This window comes from Anthonomus grandis, chromosome 6 (genome assembly GCF_022605725.1).
Source record: "Anthonomus grandis grandis chromosome 6, icAntGran1.3, whole genome shotgun sequence".
Lineage (NCBI taxonomy): Eukaryota > Metazoa > Arthropoda > Insecta > Coleoptera > Curculionidae > Anthonomus > Anthonomus grandis.
In genome coordinates this window covers 6822116-6840492 of record NC_065551.1, presented here as the reverse complement: position 1 = coordinate 6840492, position 18377 = coordinate 6822116, and the positions used below count along the sequence as shown (strand labels likewise).

The 18377-nt window shown below is 35.8% G+C and overlaps 1 protein-coding gene across 2 annotated transcripts in view; it reads right to left on the bottom strand.

Annotated features, from left to right (window-relative positions):
- Positions 1-2395: 2395 nt before the first annotated feature.
- Positions 2396-18377, bottom strand: part of LOC126737742 (meiosis regulator and mRNA stability factor 1) — a 153388-nt gene continuing 137406 nt past the window's right edge. For both annotated transcript variants that reach the window (XM_050442759.1, XM_050442760.1), the window contains 3 exons: positions 3579-3753; positions 3430-3519; positions 2396-3372 (listed from right to left, as the gene is read on the bottom strand). In XM_050442759.1, the coding sequence (XP_050298716.1) occupies positions 3323-3372; positions 3430-3519; positions 3579-3753 (315 nt within the window). In that variant the 3' untranslated portion in view covers positions 2396-3322. The remainder of the gene's footprint in view (positions 3373-3429; positions 3520-3578; positions 3754-18377) is intronic.

The following is an 18377-nucleotide window of genomic DNA, read 5'->3' as shown; positions in this document are numbered from 1 at the left end:
AAAAATAGTAAAACGTGCGTGAGACTGTAGCGCAACGTTGCCGAAGATACTAAATTTTTTAATGCTCCAAGATATTTTTGTTTTGACTGCTGCCTTTATTAATATTTTTGCTTTTAAATTAAGTCGATTTTTCTATAAATTTTATTAATTTTCGATTAGTTTTTTTTCATTATAAGCTCAGTTATTTTTCCGACTCAAATAACCTTTAAAAGGTATTGCATTTTTTAATATTTAAAAAGCGGATAAATAGCTCTGGCAAAAGTGCAATATTGTAAAAGAAGGACAAAAGATGGAGAGGAAAATATATTTTGCCATTTTAAAATGTAAACAAGGTAGTCTCTTAAGCTGGATTTATACAGACAAATAAAGTAAAATAAAAATAAAATAAGAGTTAAATGTACAAAAGTTCCATATCGCATTTATATAGCAAAATAATATAAGAATGAAATAAGAAGTTGACCAAAATCCAACTTTCATATTTTATTTTATGTGAAAACGAAACTGCGCACGTTATTTTGGCCACAACACACCCTCTCAAGACAGAGAGGTACTATAACCTGGCATGTAATTGGTTACCCTTATTTCTTATTTGTTATTTTATTATATATATAAATATATATTTTATATATATATTTTCATTTTTCGGACATCTAAAAAACATTAAACCACTTCCACGCTTTGTAAAACAACTGTCTACCGAACAATAAGTCGACATTTTAATATAATAGATTATAATAATTTGCCAGTCCACTGAGTCCACCCGGTACAACTAGTAATAAAACGCTCGCACATCAAAACGATTTAAACTCTACTCAGTTTGTAACCCAACAGATTCGATTGTAGGAGCGGTGAATAGGTAATTCGGCGCGCGGAGCCCAGTGAAGTAACTTGTATTTTATTCAGTAAACTTTGGTATAGGTTTCAGTCAAATGCCTATGTCGTTTTAAACCAACACTGTGTATGTCATTTTACCCAAAGAATAAGTGTGTTAGAAATGACCCAAATACTTATTAAAAACACAAAAAAAAACCGGGGTTAAATCACATCAAAATAAAGAAAAAAGTCTATTTTTTTACCTGGACTAACCGTACTTAGGCTTATTGTACCTCATCAAGTGATATCGAGAAATTAGGAAACCACAAAACAATGTTTTCAGGTTCGGAAAAAGTTTTTTTCGGTATTTCTTAAAAACACGTGTATTCTGCCCCACAGAGTAGACTCGTCTGAGGTCACAGCTGCAAAACAATTACATTTTCTCATTTACGACAGCGTTGCCACGTCTCAAATTAGAGAAGTGGCCGATATGCCATTTTACCCTAGTATGTCATTTTAGGCCAGTTTCCCCTACCGCAAAAATGGTAGACCTGGGAACGCTGAGCAGATTTTAACGCTTTAGGTATATCTTTTTCTGATGACAGAAAATAGTATTTTAGAACGTGCCACAATAATACTATTCTGCAAGTGCCATTGACTGAAGAGCCGTCGATTTGTTGTATGATATAAAATTTCTTTGAACCCAGTTTCAATAAAATCACAAAATCATGCAAGTTTTATACGCTTCAATTTGCAGTTAAAAAAGTTAAGATATTTTGTTTTGTTATAAAATTTATTTAAATTTAATAATGCTAATTTTAAGTATTATTGAATTTTCTGCCAGTTGTTTTCTACAAAACCTTGTGTGAAAAAAATGTATATATTTTTTATTTAATGGATCTGTCTTCAAAGGAAAAAAGAGTTTGTGATATTAATAACAATATTTTCAAGATTGTATGGTACGAAAACATTTTGACTTATGGCTGTCGCTTTCATTCTTCCAATTATTAACAAAGATGCAAGAACAAATTAACAATATTATTAACAAAGATGTTCAGATATAAAAATATTTTACTCATTTAATAACTATTATTTTTTTATAAATAAGTTTTAAAGGTCATTAAGTAAATAAATTCTAATTTTATTAGTTCATATACAGAGTTGAAATCAACTTGAAACTTACGATATATAGCAACTTTGAAAAAAAAAATTAAAAAGATGATTCCTTTAAAAAATTTTTTGATCCGATCTATAGCAAAAACTTTTTCAAATATTTTGTGACGAATAAAATGACATAAATCTAAATTACCTTATAAGCTTAAGCATAGTTGAGAAAATCAAGTATTGGAATTGTTAAAATTACTCAATATTAGATTTCATATAGTTAATAGTCATTTTATAAATAAAATTAAACTCCTCTTAGTACACAAAAAACACAAAATTTGTGTCATTATTATATTACACAAATTTTGTCAAATATAATAATTTAAAAAATTATAATAGTATTTTGCTCCCTTTTTTAATGTTTATTTATGTCATGAATTTGCATGAAGGCTTCAAATAAAAGTAAAATAAACACATATAAAAGTAAAAAACACCTATATTTTTTCAAACAAAATTCACATTTATTTCATTTTTTTTGCAAAAGTTTTAAAATCCTACAAAATAATACTTTAAGTACAATAAAAATAATTATTTAACCTAAAATTTCTACTTAATCAAAACATTTATGTCACAAATAAAAATTGTTGTAAAACCTTGTTATATAAAAAATGTAAAAGGGGCTTTACTTAAATTACATAAATTAGGATGGTATTTGAAAAAAATCACAAATACATACAGACATACAATACAGAAATAATTACAAACAAAACAAATAATATAAAGTTTAAGATCACAAATTATTGTTTTACCACTGGTAATAGGGCTATTAAAGCTATATATTTCCAATCATTCACTTTGCATAATATAAAGTGTGGCAAAAATAATTTGTATCAAAGAAATGCCACCACAGGCAGTTGCAACTTACATAAATCATCAATAATAAAGACAAATTTCAGCCTGAAGATATTTGTAGTAACTGTCAAAGTTGTCATATCTGTCAGTCATAGTGGCAAATATGACACACTTGTAACGTTTCTACGCGTCAAAGTTGTCATGTTGTCATCTATAAGCATCCAATATGACAACCTTGACACTCTATGGCTTAAAAAGGAATGCATTTTAAAGTATATAAAGTCTTTGTATTGTTCGGGTTAGGGGGAAATATTTGCTATTATGCTAATTAAAACCATAATTAATTTGTATACTGTTAGCAGGCAATAAAACTCATAAGAATAAAAAGGATTTTTTTGATCTATATGGAAATATAAATTATGCCTGATATTTTTGTACAAGTTTCCACCCAAACTGATTGATCCCTACAAATATAAATATTTAAAATTTTAAATAGTAAAAAATAAATACTCTGTAATATTCAGCCTAAAATCAGATTGCGTGTGCTTTCGGATTATTTGAAGTTCAGGAAGGTGCCATAGAGGGATTTCTTTTTTATTGCCCCTAAAAGAATTTAAAATTTAAGTATTTTAATGTAAAAAGTATTAATATTATGTACACCTTTGCTTGCCATATTTTGCTGCAACTCACTATCAGAATTCTCCAGCAAAATATTCACTCCTGAATCTCCACTGTCGTCTGAGATGCCACCTAAAAAATGAAATTAAAGGTTTACTCGTGCTTTTTTTAAAATTAAATGTATTTTTTACCTCTAGATAAAAGTTTATCTGGTAAAGGTAATTCATAAGGTTCAGGAGCTTCCGAAGTGGATTCCACGTGTCTCCAAGGGTTATCCATAGTTAAAAAGCGTGCAGGTGAAACTAAATTTTCGGCATGAGTAAGGAGGCTCGGATTAGTGGTTAATGGAACATTTACTGAAAAGTTCTGCGAAAAAAAAATTACGTAGCTTAAGTTACTTTTTTAAATCTTCAGCTAGATCTTCCCTATTTTAACATTGAATACCTCTACCATTTTCAAGCCAATTTGGTTAATAGAACAATATTTAGTTACGATATGCAATCCCATTTATTGCAAATTAGGTCAGACTTCAATCAAATGACCGCCTTCGACACACAAAAAACAGCCCTTTCCTGCTATTTTGCATAGTATGTGGCAACATCTCAGGCGCAATTTAGACAACGAGAAGGCCTGTTTAAGACACCCTTCTTTGACACGATGCACTGTGTTTTGTCTTATAGGGAAATGGGGACAAAATTCATTGCTTTAAGACTATATTTATTTTAATTTTAAAATGAATTATCGTAACTTATACACTTTTCTCAAGAACTAGAAAGCATTAAATTTTAAGAATGGATAAATGTACACATTATACAGGGTGAAATACGAAGTATAAACATTTCATTTTAATTTGCTATATTATATACAGATATAATCATTCAAACCTCGCCTATAGGAAATAGTCTATGAGCGTAAGCGAGAGGGGACATACGGAGTCCGCATGAGACAGACAGAGGGCACAATACATGCCGTTTCCAAATTAATACGTTTGGCAATACTGATATTTCTGCTGCACGGTTCTCCGCTCGTTCATCGAAAAACGAGACAATTCTTATCTCCACCACCCAATATGAGATTGCATTTTAAACGTTTAACGTTATTTTTATTCCTAGCTTCCTGCTTAATCAGCAAAGATTAAATTTAAAACCGCTCGCTATTTTCTTGTTAAAATGTGTTCTCTTGAGGAAAAAAAGCAAATTATTAAGTGGTATTATGCCGGCAGTTCTGTCGATGAAATATCAGGCAGAATTGCATTCACGTTCGAAAATCGGCCCATTCTCGTACGCAGCACAATTTTTGCAATTATCCATACGTTTGAGACCTTTGGGTGCTTGCAAAATTGCAGGAAATGCTACGCAAATGAGCAACCACCTGTTCTTAGACCGCTAGGCGAAGAAAGGGAGCTTCGAGAGGTTAATGTTTGTGCTGTTGCTGAAATAACTTTCCTTGCAATAGTACAACCATTGCCAAAGAAGCGGGTATTGAGCCTTTAAAGGTTAGAAGAATTTTAAAAAGAAATAAGTACAAGTGCTATAAGTTGCAAAAAAACCCAAGAAATTTTCCCACAGGACCATGAGAGACGGATGGAATTTTGCCATGAAGTATTGAAAAGGGCAAATCGGGACGAAATGTTCATTAGTAACATTTTGTTTTCAGATTAGTCCTCTTTCTCTATTTGTGATAAACATAATTCGTCTATTACAGTGGGTTATTCCAGGGAAAACAAGCACATAAGCATACCAACACGTACACAATACCCTCAAAAGGTTAATGTATGGGCTGGCATTTTAGGTGATTCAATTATAGGCCCTTTTTTATCGATGGAAACCTTAATGCCAACAAATACCTTAATCTTTCGAGGTATGAAGTTCTTCCTGCTATTCGAGGGCTCAATATCAATTTAGAACAAGTTTGGTTTTAACAGGATGGTTGTCCCGCTCATAACGCATTAGTGGTACGTCAATTTCTCGAAACGTCTTTCCCTGATCGAACAATCAGTGGAAATGGTACTATGAAATAGCCCGCCAGAAGCCCCGATTTAGCCCCCAATGATTTTTTTCTTTGGGGATACCTAAAAGAACAAATTTATAGGCACAAAAATGAACGGGCTACTAATTTAGAAGAGCTTTGTGTTACAATTAGGCAAGCATTTAATAGTATCTCCATTGAAATGTTGTCGAACACGAGAAGGTCGTTTTATGATCGACTGACGTACTGCACTGCTAAACAGGGTGACCTTTTTGAACCTGACATAAGATAATTTTAATTTTTATTTAATATTATCAAATTAACTTCATTTTTTGCTTTATTTTGAATTAATTTTTTTAATTTCCTGTCCAATATTTAGTTTATTTATGTTTACAACATTATTGCAGTCGGTTTTTAGTTTATTTTTTGCTGTTAGGACAGGCAGCAGCAAAGACTCAAACAAAATTTTTTTTTTTAATTTGCCACATAGCAGTGCATCCCCGCTTGAACGCCTTAAGAATACTGAAAGGTTTCGGGCTTGGGCGGGGTCGCTGCTTCGAGTATGTTGTCACAACGTTGCTAGACCTACCACGATATATAATTCCTATAGGCGAAGTTAGAATGATCATATCTGTATTGCGAAACTGGTATTAAAAATATTTATAGTGGTATCAAAAATACAAAATTAATAATTAAATATATATGTAAACCCTATACAGGATGAAATACAAAGTGTAAATATTTAATTTTAATATGCTGTCCTATATAATGTGAAACTGGTTTTAAAAATATTATATAACAATATATAGGGTTGAAAAACATTATATAGGGTGAAAAACAATGTATAAATATCTTAATTATGCTTTTTATATTTGCAAATAATGTAAAATATTTATAATAGTTAAATTACTATAATACTAACAATGTAAGTATGTAGGTATCTGTAATAATCCAACGAAAAAAATAATTTCTTATAAAGGATGTTCAAAAAAATCTAGCACACTATTGAATTTTTAACTTTTAACCAAATACTTGATTTATTTATTTTACTTTTCGAAAAAACTTAATAACAAAAATTAGATTCTCAGAAAATCGGTTTTTAAAAAACTTTTATTTTGTACAAATTTTGTGGTAGCAAAGCTAGATGAATAGAAGTAAGCACTATTACTATTTTTTGGTATTTATAAAAACACTTATACCACTTAATAGAACACTACGTAGTAGAACGCGCTTAAGCAAAAGGGCATATGTTATTACTAACAAGATAATATGTGAGGTTTTTTGAGTCCAACCCAAAAAACTAATCTTATCTGCGAAATGTGTAATCAAAAGCAAAAAACTGTCGTGACTAAGTAGAATATATTAATAAAAGATTATTTTTTTAGAGAATTGTTAGCAAAATAATTAAAATAAAATTACAGATATTCATCTAACGGAGATTCTAAAAATTCATTTTCATTCAAATATTGCTCTATTTCCGTGCCCCAATGAAGTGACTTTTTATTGGATCTTGAATTATTCCTAAGGTCGGCTAACATCTGCGGGGGTTCAGCAACCTGTCAGGCGCGTCTCCAGGTGGCGGATAGGAGAACGGCCGGAAAACCAGAAATGGTTCCGGTTTACGGTGACTATAAGGGAAGCCAACGGGCCTACACCCGTCCGAGCCAACTGAAGGTCATCAAGCGGACCAGCTATACACCGTAAACCGTCCATTCGGCGCAACGACCCCCACGATCCTGAAAGGGAGCGTGGGGTACGTGCTGAAGAACGGCACGGGGGTATGGGCTTAACCACCCGGACCGCGTGGTGAGAACACTATAAAATCTCCCAATTCCTAGGGTATGGCGCGCGCCAAGGTATGCAAGACTGGGGGGAAGCCCAGTCACTAGCGGCCAACCCTGGGGAACAAGGCGCACCCCAGTGTATCCAGACTTACCCCTGCATGCGGGGCTCTGCAGGGGTGGACCACCCTTTCTCTAGCTACTCGTGGGAACATCTATGATGGACCAAAACAATAAAAAAACCAAAGAAGGGGGCCAAGAGCAACCTTTGCCAGCAATGGCGGGACCTAAAGGAACCGCTGTTGAGAAGTCAACGGCGGGGCCGCAAGGAACCGCCGCTGAGAAAGCCAAAGAGGGACCTGCCGGGAGGAAACGACCGTCGGGGGCTCAAAGACGGAAAGCCAAACTGTTGGCGGCCAAGGGAAGGGGGGGGACGGGGCCCAAAGAGGCACTGACACCCACCCAGACCAAGGCCAATACGAGCGAGACGCAAAAACGACATCGCTCGGAGGGAGAAACTCCGCCGGAGCCAAAAAGCCCAGGGGCCCAAGACGGGAACCAGGGCTGTCCTATCGGGATGCTGCGGCGGGGCTAAGAATGGCCATAACAGCCAAAAAATACCCCGAGGCATTCGTCTCGGAGGAGCAGGCAAACACCCTAAAGGGCTGGCTGCTCAACAAAACGCTCGCTCTGCAGAGCGGATCAGAAATTGCGCCCAAGTTTGCAGGCGTAAGCCACGGTGGGGGAATCCTTCACATCACCTGTGTCGACGAGTCAACTAAAAATTGGCTCGTCGGACTGGTGCAGAGGGAAACTCCCTGGGAAGGGGCTGAACTCCAGATAACGGAGGACGGCAAACTTCCCAGACCGGTGAAGGCAATAACATGGGTGCCGGGACCTACTGAGGAACCGAAAGTACTCCTACACAAGCTGGATGTTCAAAACAACATCAACACCAGCTTGTGGAAAGTGCTCGACATGAGGAAGGACCAGGACGACAAGGGTTGCCTGGTAACGCTCCTCATGGACGAGAAATCCTGGGCCAAAGTAAGGAAGGCGAATCAATCGCTATACCTCAACTTTGGCAGTATAAAAATTAGACTCTTGGCCGGCAGCCAAGAGAAAGAGAAGAGGGACCAGGCAACCCCTATGGAAACAGAGGGATTGCCGGGAACCTCTTCTTCCTAAAATCGCTCTCCGCAATGGGTGCGAGGCTGATACAAATTAACCTCCACCACTGCAAAGCAGCCACTGCGGCCTTACAAAAATGCATAGCCGACAACAATATTCAGATAGCCCTGATTCAGGAACCTTATACTTATAGGGGCCAGATAAGGGGACTAGGAAACCTCAACGGGAGACTAGTGTCAGACCCAAAAGAGGGACCTAACCTAAGAAGCTGTATCTTTATAAGAAAAGATATAGAGGCCACACCGCTGTGGGAGTTTTGTGACAGGGACACAGCGGCGGTCAAAGTACAAATCAAAACAGCGGAGAGGAGCTAAGATACAATAATAGTATCAGCATACTTTCCGCACGATCAACAAGGGGAACCACCTCCGACAACAGTTCGGAGGTTGATAGACCATCAAAGATTGGAAAACCTTATAATAGGCTGTGACGCCAATGTTCGAGACTAAGTCAAGGACTGTGGTGAGCACACTATCTGGGGAAGCACTGGAACAAACAAACGAGGCGAATCATTATTAAATTACTGTGCTGCCTCCGGTCTAAATATACTTGATGTGGGGGAGGAACCGACCTTCGTCAATATACTCCGCAGAGTAGTAATTGATCTAACCATTGGCAAGGGACGCATCTGCGACCTCGTTAAAAAATGGCATGTATCTGACGAACCAAGTTTGTCGGATCACAGGTACATAAGATTCGATCTAGAACCTATGGATACAAATCCGGAGACGTACAGGAACGCCAGGAAAACGGACTGGGACCTCTTCAATGAGATACTAGGACGCGAACTGGAAAACTGTCCAACGGAGGCAAAAGACAATGTAGAGCTCGAAGTGCTGACAGAGTCAGTCACTGAGGCTATTAAAATTGCTTTTGAAAACTCATGTCCACTAAGCGAACCGCGTCAAGCAGGGAACATGGTGGAACCAAGAATTGGGCGAGCTAAGGAAGACAGTAAGAAAGCTTTTTAACAGAGCCAAAAGAACTGGCGAGTGGAATCTATACAGACAACACTTAACCAGGTACAATGATGCTATAAAAAGAGCAAAGAAAGAAGGGTGGAGGAAGCTATGCCGGGACCTAACAGAGACACCAGCATATGCTAGACTCCACAAGGCAATATCCAAAGGGCCACGACAAACCCTAGGCTCTTGTCTAAAACCCGATGGAGAATATACGACAACCGAGGAAGAAACGCTTGGCTTAATGCTGAACACGCACTTTCCGGGATCGAAAATTCTCCACCAACCAGAACATACCCAGCACCCAACTCCTATCATTCCGAACAGGGGCAAAAGGGAACACTGGGAACTAGCGAAAAAGGTAGTAACCTACGAGAAGGTTAAATGGGCGATAAATTCCTTTAAACCATTTAAATCTCCCGGAATGGATGGCATAATGCCAGTCATGCTACAGCGGGGTAGCGAACTGCTGCTGCCTGCACTATGTAAAATAATGCGGGCAAGTCTAGCCACGGCGCATATACCAGAGAGTTGGAGGGCAAAAGTAGTATTTCTACCAAAGACGAGACGCGACTCCTATGCGAAACCTAAATCCTTCCGACCAATCTGCCTTACATCATTCCTCCTAAAAACAGAGGAAAAGCTCATAGAAAGGCATATCAGGGACAATGTATTACGGGTCAACCCTCTACATCGACACCAGTATGCCTACCAAACAGGTAAATCTTGTGAATCAGCGATTCACGAGATAACCCAGAGGGTCAAACAATCTCTGAACAACAAAGAGATCGCCCTAGGAGCTTTCTTAGATATTGAGGGAGCATTCGACAATACATCATATGACTCAATCAACCGTGCGATAGCAGCACGAGGAATACATCCCATGATTGGCGGCTGGATAACCCAAATGCTAAATCATAGGAAAGTAGCAGCAAATCTCAACAGCACAACGGTTAAGGCCAAAGTGTGCAGGGGAACACCGCAAGGGGGCGTATTGTCACCGCTGCTGTGGAACCTTGTATCGGACAGCTTGCTGATACGACTGGAGAGACAGCTTATCCTTGCTATAGGATATGCTGACGATATAGTCATCCTTACACGAGGGGGTAGTCAGGCTTATGTATTCGAAAAAATGCAAAGAGCCCTGACTACTGTCGAGCACCGGTGTGAGGAAGAACAACTAAGGGTAAATCCCACAAAAACTACTCTGGTTTCCTTTACCAAAAGAAGGAAACTAGAGCCCATTAGAAACATAAAATTTTATGGAGAAAATCTGCGACTTGAAGACGAGGTCAAATATTTAGGCATAACCCTGGATAAAAAACTCAGCTTCAAGAAACATGTAATCCAGGCTACAAATAAAGCCACGAAAACTCTTATGTACTGCAAGAGAATGTTCGGTAGATCATGGGGACTGTCACCAAAAATGGTACATTGGATGTACACGACAATGGTTAGACCCATCATTACATACGCAGCACCTGTATGGTGGCATGCGGCAGAAAAGAGGACTGTAATACAGATACTCAACAAAACACAACGAATAGCATGTCTGGGCATAACAGGAGCGATGTCAACAACGCCGACTGCTGCCCTAGAGAACCTGATAGGACTAAGCCCGCTACACTTAGTGGTACGGGCTGAAGCTATAACGGGGGCGAAAAGACTGCTGTCAAATGGCGCAACAATCCTATCGAAAGATGGGCACAATGCCCTATTTGACAAGATACAGGACCTTGGGCGCCTGGCCCTAAGAACAGACAGAACCAAGGTCACATACCTAGACAAACCTTTTATCATCAAAGAAAAAAGGGGACCACTGGACGCAGAAGCGAACAGGCTCAGGCAAAGAGGTTACTCAGTATGGCACATGGCAACCAAACGATCCAAGATCGGGGTAGCTGTGGGCATGGTGGAGGACGAACAACAGGGCAGACAACTTATGCTAAACCTGGGCCTCGAAACAACAAATTTACAGGCAAGCATAATAGGAATTCAAACCTGTGTCCAACTGATGAGAGAAGGGCTGCCAAGAGGCAAAACCTTCGCAATTTTCACAGGAGACCAGGCTGCGACACTTGCACTACAACAGTTCGAGACTAAGTCAAGGACTGTGCAAAGCTGCTGGGAGGATCTCAGGAACCTCGCCGAAGCGCAAAATAGGCCAGAGATAATCCTAGCAGAGAATATGGGCAACAATAAGCCTGCAAGAAGGGCTATCCAACTTGCAACCCAGGGAGCCAGCAACAGCCTGGTAGGCCCTGAACCAACATGTTATGTCAGCGATAAGACCTGGAAGAGGGAAATCGGCAACTGGCTAACAAACCAGAACAAATTCTACTGGGAGCAGCTGCCAAAGATGGAACAATCCAAACAACTTATAGGCAGCCCACCCTTCAAGAAGGGTGAGAACATACTGGGCCTCTCCAGACAACAACTGCGAAGGGTCGCAGGGCTACTTACAGGCCATGCACCCAGCAGGAAACACCTGCACACGCTAGGGAAATCAGTTACCTCGCTATGTAGGGGATGCAATGAGGAGGACGAAACAACTCTTCACATACTGTGCTTCTGTGAAGCATTTAATCAAACCAGGGCAACATTCCTGGGGGAAGAGAAACCCGCACCAGAGGGTATAAGAAATCTACCACTGGGCATAATCCTGGACTTCCTTGAAGCTACAGAATTGAACCTGTGGGACTAAACATATGGGACACAATAGGACTGCTTCTTAGCAGACCGCAGTGTAGGGAGCCACAAGGCACCACCCAGCGGTGGAGTTTTGGTGGGTATAGGACGAAACAGACTCGACACTGAGTCCCACACTACTGGGGGCGGCGCCGCGTAACCAGTGTTCATAAAGAATTTCTACACCGATCCAAAAAAAAAAAAGATCGGCTAATTTTGGGTCAGAAGTGATTAACAGTCATTAACATTTTAAATGGAACACCCTGTATATTATTTGATTTTAGGTTCTACGCAAAAATTAAAGAAGTTTGACGTATCGTACGTCATATTTGATTGAAACAAAAAAGTTGAAAATCTCTCATTTCTTTAAATAATTCTATTTGCACAACAGTTTTTCAATCAATTTTTCAAAACAAAAATTACAAAACAGTTTTTCACAGTTTTTTTGTAATCTTTAGATAAAAAGAATTTTAAAAAATGCCAGTTTTTATCATTTTTTTTCCATACTGCCGCTAATTAAATTTTTATTTATAATTTAAAATATTGTTTAATGTTCCACTAATAACTAAAAAAAATCACCTTAAAAGTACAATTACTTATAATTAAAAAAATAATTCAAAACTAAAAGCCTTAATAAAAACAAAAATATTTTTCTTTTTTCCGTATTTTTTTCTTGTGGAATATATGTATAAAAAAAATAAAATTTTATCGTCCTTTATAGGTATTTCCCTAAACGTAACGCTATAAAACTTTTAAAAAATCTGTACTGTAAATTTTGAATTTTGTCCATTGTACAAAACACTGTGCGATGAGTCCTGGGAACTGGCAATGTGTCTTGTTGAAAATAGATAAAGTTTATCAGACCATGTTTACACATTTTCGGACAAACAACGTGCGCTAATATCGCACTTTTTGTAACGTCATTTTTAGATACACTCTTTTTAACTGCTTCAACAACTTCATTGGAGAGTCACGGACGTTTTCCACTGGGACGCTGGCTAGTAGATACAGATCCGTATTCAAAGAAATTGTTGGACAAACTACGAATTGTCTTTCCAGAAGGTGCCGAATGTCTCCCATATTCCATACGATACACACGCACAATTTTCATAGTTAAACGATTGATTTCAATGTACAGCGAAACAATTTCAGCGCATTGTTTCGGTGTGTATCGACTCATGACTAAAATGGCATTAAATGACGTTTCAAAATATTGCTTCTCTGTTAAAATCGGCTAAGAAATGGATGTTTTTCAATATTAAAATAGGCAGGATCTAGATTGAATTAAATGCTCCCAAATACAGTCCTATCCCGATGACAAGTAGTTTTGCATTCTACTCTACAAAGAATTTTGAAACATGTATACCCGGTGACACAGGAAAAAAGGAACACTTAATAACTATTTTACTCTTTAAGATAAATAAAATTTGGAATATTAATGGAATTGCTATAAGACCATCTTTTGATATATTTAGTTGTTTTCCGTCATTTCCTGTTTAACCGGAAGTGACACTAACTTTCTTATTTTAAATGAGACACTTGGTATATAATTATTATGTATTTTGATAGAAAATAATCTTCTAAGAATAATGATACTGCATTTGCTACTTTTTGTTTTACACTTATAGAAAAAATCAACTTTTTAAATTTGTTGTTGCGTTGAAAGTTTTATTTGCCGCAGTTTTTTGAAAGAATTCTTGTGTTTACTAATATTTGAATATGTTATGTTTACTGACTGTATTTCTGAAAAACTAAGTTAAGTAATAAAATACAATGAATATTATTTTTTTGTGATTTATTAATTAATAAATAAAATTTTCAATGCATTTATGGCAAACTATTTCAAAATTTAAAAAAAAATTTTTCTTATTTACGACATTACCATTTTACAATAAATAGACTAATTATAGCATACATACAGTAGCGGCCAAAAGTAGAGAAACTTTTGATTATTTTTAAAAAAATATTGATAGATTACTTTTTAAAAATATATTTTATTGTTTTAGGTGGAACACAAATACAACATAAAAAATAAATAACTAGTGTATAAGAAAATTATTTATAAACCCACAAAAAATTTTTTTTTTATTTTTTAAGCGGTCAAAAGTAGAGAAACTTAAGCAAAATATTACAAATACTTAAAATAAACCTAATATTTGGTAGCAAAACCTTTGTTTTTAATAACTTCTGCACATCTTCTGGGCATCGACTCCAACAATTTTACAATTTTTTCTTCTGGTATTTCCTGCCAGGCCTGCGATAATGCGCAAAACAGTTCTTCTTTGTTTTTAAATTTTTCGGGATATTTACGCCTAACATCTAACTCCAATTGTTCCCATAGGTTTTCAATGGGATTTAAGTCGGGGCTTTGTGGAGGCCAGGCTAAAACGTTGAGCTGTTCCTCCGCAAAAAAATCTTTAACAATTTTAGCTGTATGTTTAGGATCATTATCCTGTTGAAATTTCCAAATTAGTGGAAGGTTTTCTTCGGCGTAAGGTATCATATGATTCTTGAGGATCTGTAAATATTGATATCTGTCCATAATACCCTCAACTTTTATTAGCGGACCTAGTCCATGCCCAGAAAAAGAACCCCATACCATGACATTACCTCCACCATGTTTTATGGTTGGCCTAGTGTATTTAGGATTGAATCTTTGATGTGGGGGACGCCTTACATACTTTATTCCATTCGACCCAAATAAATTAAATTTACTTTCATCGGACCAAAGTATGTTTTTCCATTGGTTATAAGTCCAAGTGGAATGTTCTCTAGCAAATTTTAAACGAGCATGCCGATTTTTCTTGGAAATGAATGGTTTCTTTGCCGGTCGTCTGGCTTGGAGGTTTCCTTCGCCTAAGCGTCTTCTTATGGAACGGATGGATAGTGAAATGGAAGGGTTTCCTTTCTTAATATCCACGGCAGTAAAGAAAGGATTTTTTTGGGAACATCTTCTTATTACTTTATCATCTGAAGGAGTAGTCTTTCGCGGCCTTCCGGTCTTAGGTTTAATTAAAGAACCTCCACGTTCTTTGTACATCTTGATTTGTTTAGATATAACACTTTTATTAAGCTTTAAATCAATTGCAATTTGATTTTGTTTCAATCCATCTTGATATTTTTTTATAATTAGTTCTTTTAACTGAACTGACAAATGAATACCTCGTGGCATCTTACTCGACTAATACTAACACACGACTAAAATATTATTCTCTTTATTCAAAAACTGTTTGTTTAGGAATGATCGGAAAAAAAGTTTCTCTACTTATGGCCGCAAAAAAATGAAAAATATTTTGGTATTTTCGTCATGTGTTAAAGAATGTGTTTATTTTTATATCATTATAAGTAACTTAAGGTACCCAATGATTTAGTGATGAAATTAAAACGTTTTATTTAACCTATTAATTAATTTTTTAAAAAATTAAAAGTTTCTCTACATTTGGCCGCTACTGTATATGTTGATAAAATAATAGATATAGATTACACAACCATTACTAAAGTTTAAAGTACCTACAATATTCAAATTTATATCACAATAATTATTTTATATAAAACATATCACCCTACAATCTGCTGCCTTAAAACTAGCCTCTAAAATATTTAAAAAATCTACAGTTTGTTGCATAGTATTTGCATTTTTTAACATCCTGGAAATAGGATTATGAATGGACTTTTGCCATAATTTGTTGAATGATCAGGAATATGAAAAACATTTGCATGTCGGCTTCTTCTATCAGGTACATTTAGACATATAAGATTTAAAACATCAGAGCAATCCATTGTTCCATTTATAATTTTATGCAAAATGTCATCTCGAGGTTTATTCTTCTCCTTTCAAAAGTTTCAATATTAAATAATGTTCTTAATTCTCCATAATATTATTCATCTCTGTTATAGCCACATTTATATCACCAATAAATCTTAGAAACTTGTTCTGTACACATTCTATTGCATGAACGAAAGTTATATATATAACTAGGGTTCCAGATATTTAAACAGTACTCAAGAATACTCCGAACAAGAGCACAATAGAGTTTTTTATTGTAAAAATTGAAAAGTCCCTTGCAGATCTAATTAGAAAACCTAGCACCCTAAGAGAGCGACAAATAATGTTTGTTATATGTCTTTTAAATGATAGGTTATTATCCAGTGCAACTCCAAGGTCTTTTATTTCACTAACAACTTTCAAAGTAAGTTGATTACTGGAATAATTGAAAAATATTGGTTCCTTTACTTTGGAAAAGGATATTTGAGAACATTTGCTTATATTGAGGTCCATATGATTTATTTTACAGCATGCATTAAAGTAATTTCTGTCTTCTTGAAGAAGCATGAGATCATCAACATTAAAGATAAAAGAGAACCCTTATCCCAATCGGGAGTCTACTCCCTTAACTGCGGGGACTGTAATGCCGTTTACATTGGTCAATCTGGAAGGAAAATAAAAACGAGAGTGCAGAAACACTTAAGAGAATATAATAAACACAAAGATACCGAAATCACCGAGACGAAATCGGCTTTTGCAAGTCATTTATTGTCCTCAAAACACTAATCCTTCCATCCCGAAAAATGTAAAAATTCTTCATTAGTGTCCCAAGGGAAAGAAGCTTGACTTATTAGAGAAGATAGAGATCACAAGGGCAAAAAGGAGTCCTGTACTGTCTTGTGTGAATGATGCTTTTACCTTCGAACCGCATTTAATTTTTAACAATATTCATCACGACATGTATAGCATGTAAGTTTAGCGCTTGCCTACGAACCCGATGGTTGCTGGTTTATTTCTCGACTAAGTCATATTTCACTTTTTATTTTTTATTTTATTTTTTGCTTTATCTCCGTTCTCCCGCTCAACTTAACCTCATTCTGCTTGTTTTGTTTACTTTTATTTTTTAGTTTTGACACCGGATTAAATGTGAACGTCAGCATTATTTTTTATTTTTTATGTATTTATTTTTGTTTCAACTTAAATGTTTGTAGTGTTAATCTAATAGCTTTACCAGTAAGTCATATCTTAACATTGTAATTTATGTCTATGCATTGTTGTTTTTGTAATAGGGTTGCCTTTTTTTTCTTTTAGATCCGACGATGCCTTAGGGCGAAACACGTGTAATCGTTTTTAAAAATAAACATAATTTGAGACCATTGACTTTGTGTCCCTCCAATCTCTGACCCCCAAGACCCTTAACTTTGCCACCAAAAGATTGTGGTCCACTCTGTCAAAGGCCTTGGAGAAATCAGTATATACAGAGTCGACCTGGCCACCTGCCACCATATTTGTTAAAATAAAATTTGTAAATATTAAAAGATTGGTATTAGTCGACCTGACTTTAATAAACCCATGCTGATGCCCATTGAGTATACCAAGGCAATTCACTGGTTAATTTTTGCGTAAAAAGATAGGCGAATAGTTTCGGTATTTCACTTTGAATGCATATTCCTCTATAATTTTCTACAGAAGATTTATTTCCAGATTTAAATATAGGTCTGATATGGCTTTCTTTCCAAAAGCTTGGAAATATTCCCAATGACATGGACTTGTTAAATATTAAATTTAGAGGTATAGCTGACGTGTATACACATTTTTTTAGAAAACAAAATGGAATACCATTTGGTCCACAACTAATTTTAAAAGGCATTACATTTATAGCCTCAATTATTTCCGTAACATTAAACTGGTAATAAGTCACACTAACACATTTCTGAAAAATATAACTAATAGAATAATTCAATATAGGTTCTTTATATACAGTTGAAAAAAACTCTGAAAATAAATTTACCAACTGTTGATTAGTATTGCTACTAGCACCATTAAATTTAGCTACTTGGGACAACATAAAATTCTTTCTTTATTCCTTAAATCTTTTTAAAGGTACGCAATGTTCAAAAGCCTGAAATAAACGGTCGTAAAAAAAAGAGACACATTCGTTAACGTCCAAAGCCATGAAACAACTTTTCCAATCAATACCTGCCAAATAATAGTTTATAAGAAAATAATTACAGTTTTTAAAATCATAAAAGTATTGTTCATAACTACCTAATTTATTATCACATATTATAGGAACTTTAAAAGTTATTGCTGTATGATGAATACAATTTGGCAGTAACAAATCTATACCTTTTGATACAATTATCTCTTTAATATTTAAGAAAACTAAATCTAAAAGAGTTTTGTCTGCTATTCTTTACAAAGTTAAATTGAAACATATCATTAAAATTAAAACAATTTGATAAAACATTAGCTGGAGAGGTGTTGTTGCAGTGTACCGTTAAACCAAATTCTTCATTTTTCCATAATGCATTCGGAATATTATAATCTGCTACAATTACTTTAATGTTCTTATTTGAATAGCTGCTATATATGGACTTTATTGGATTACAATATAATTCATAAACTTCTGAA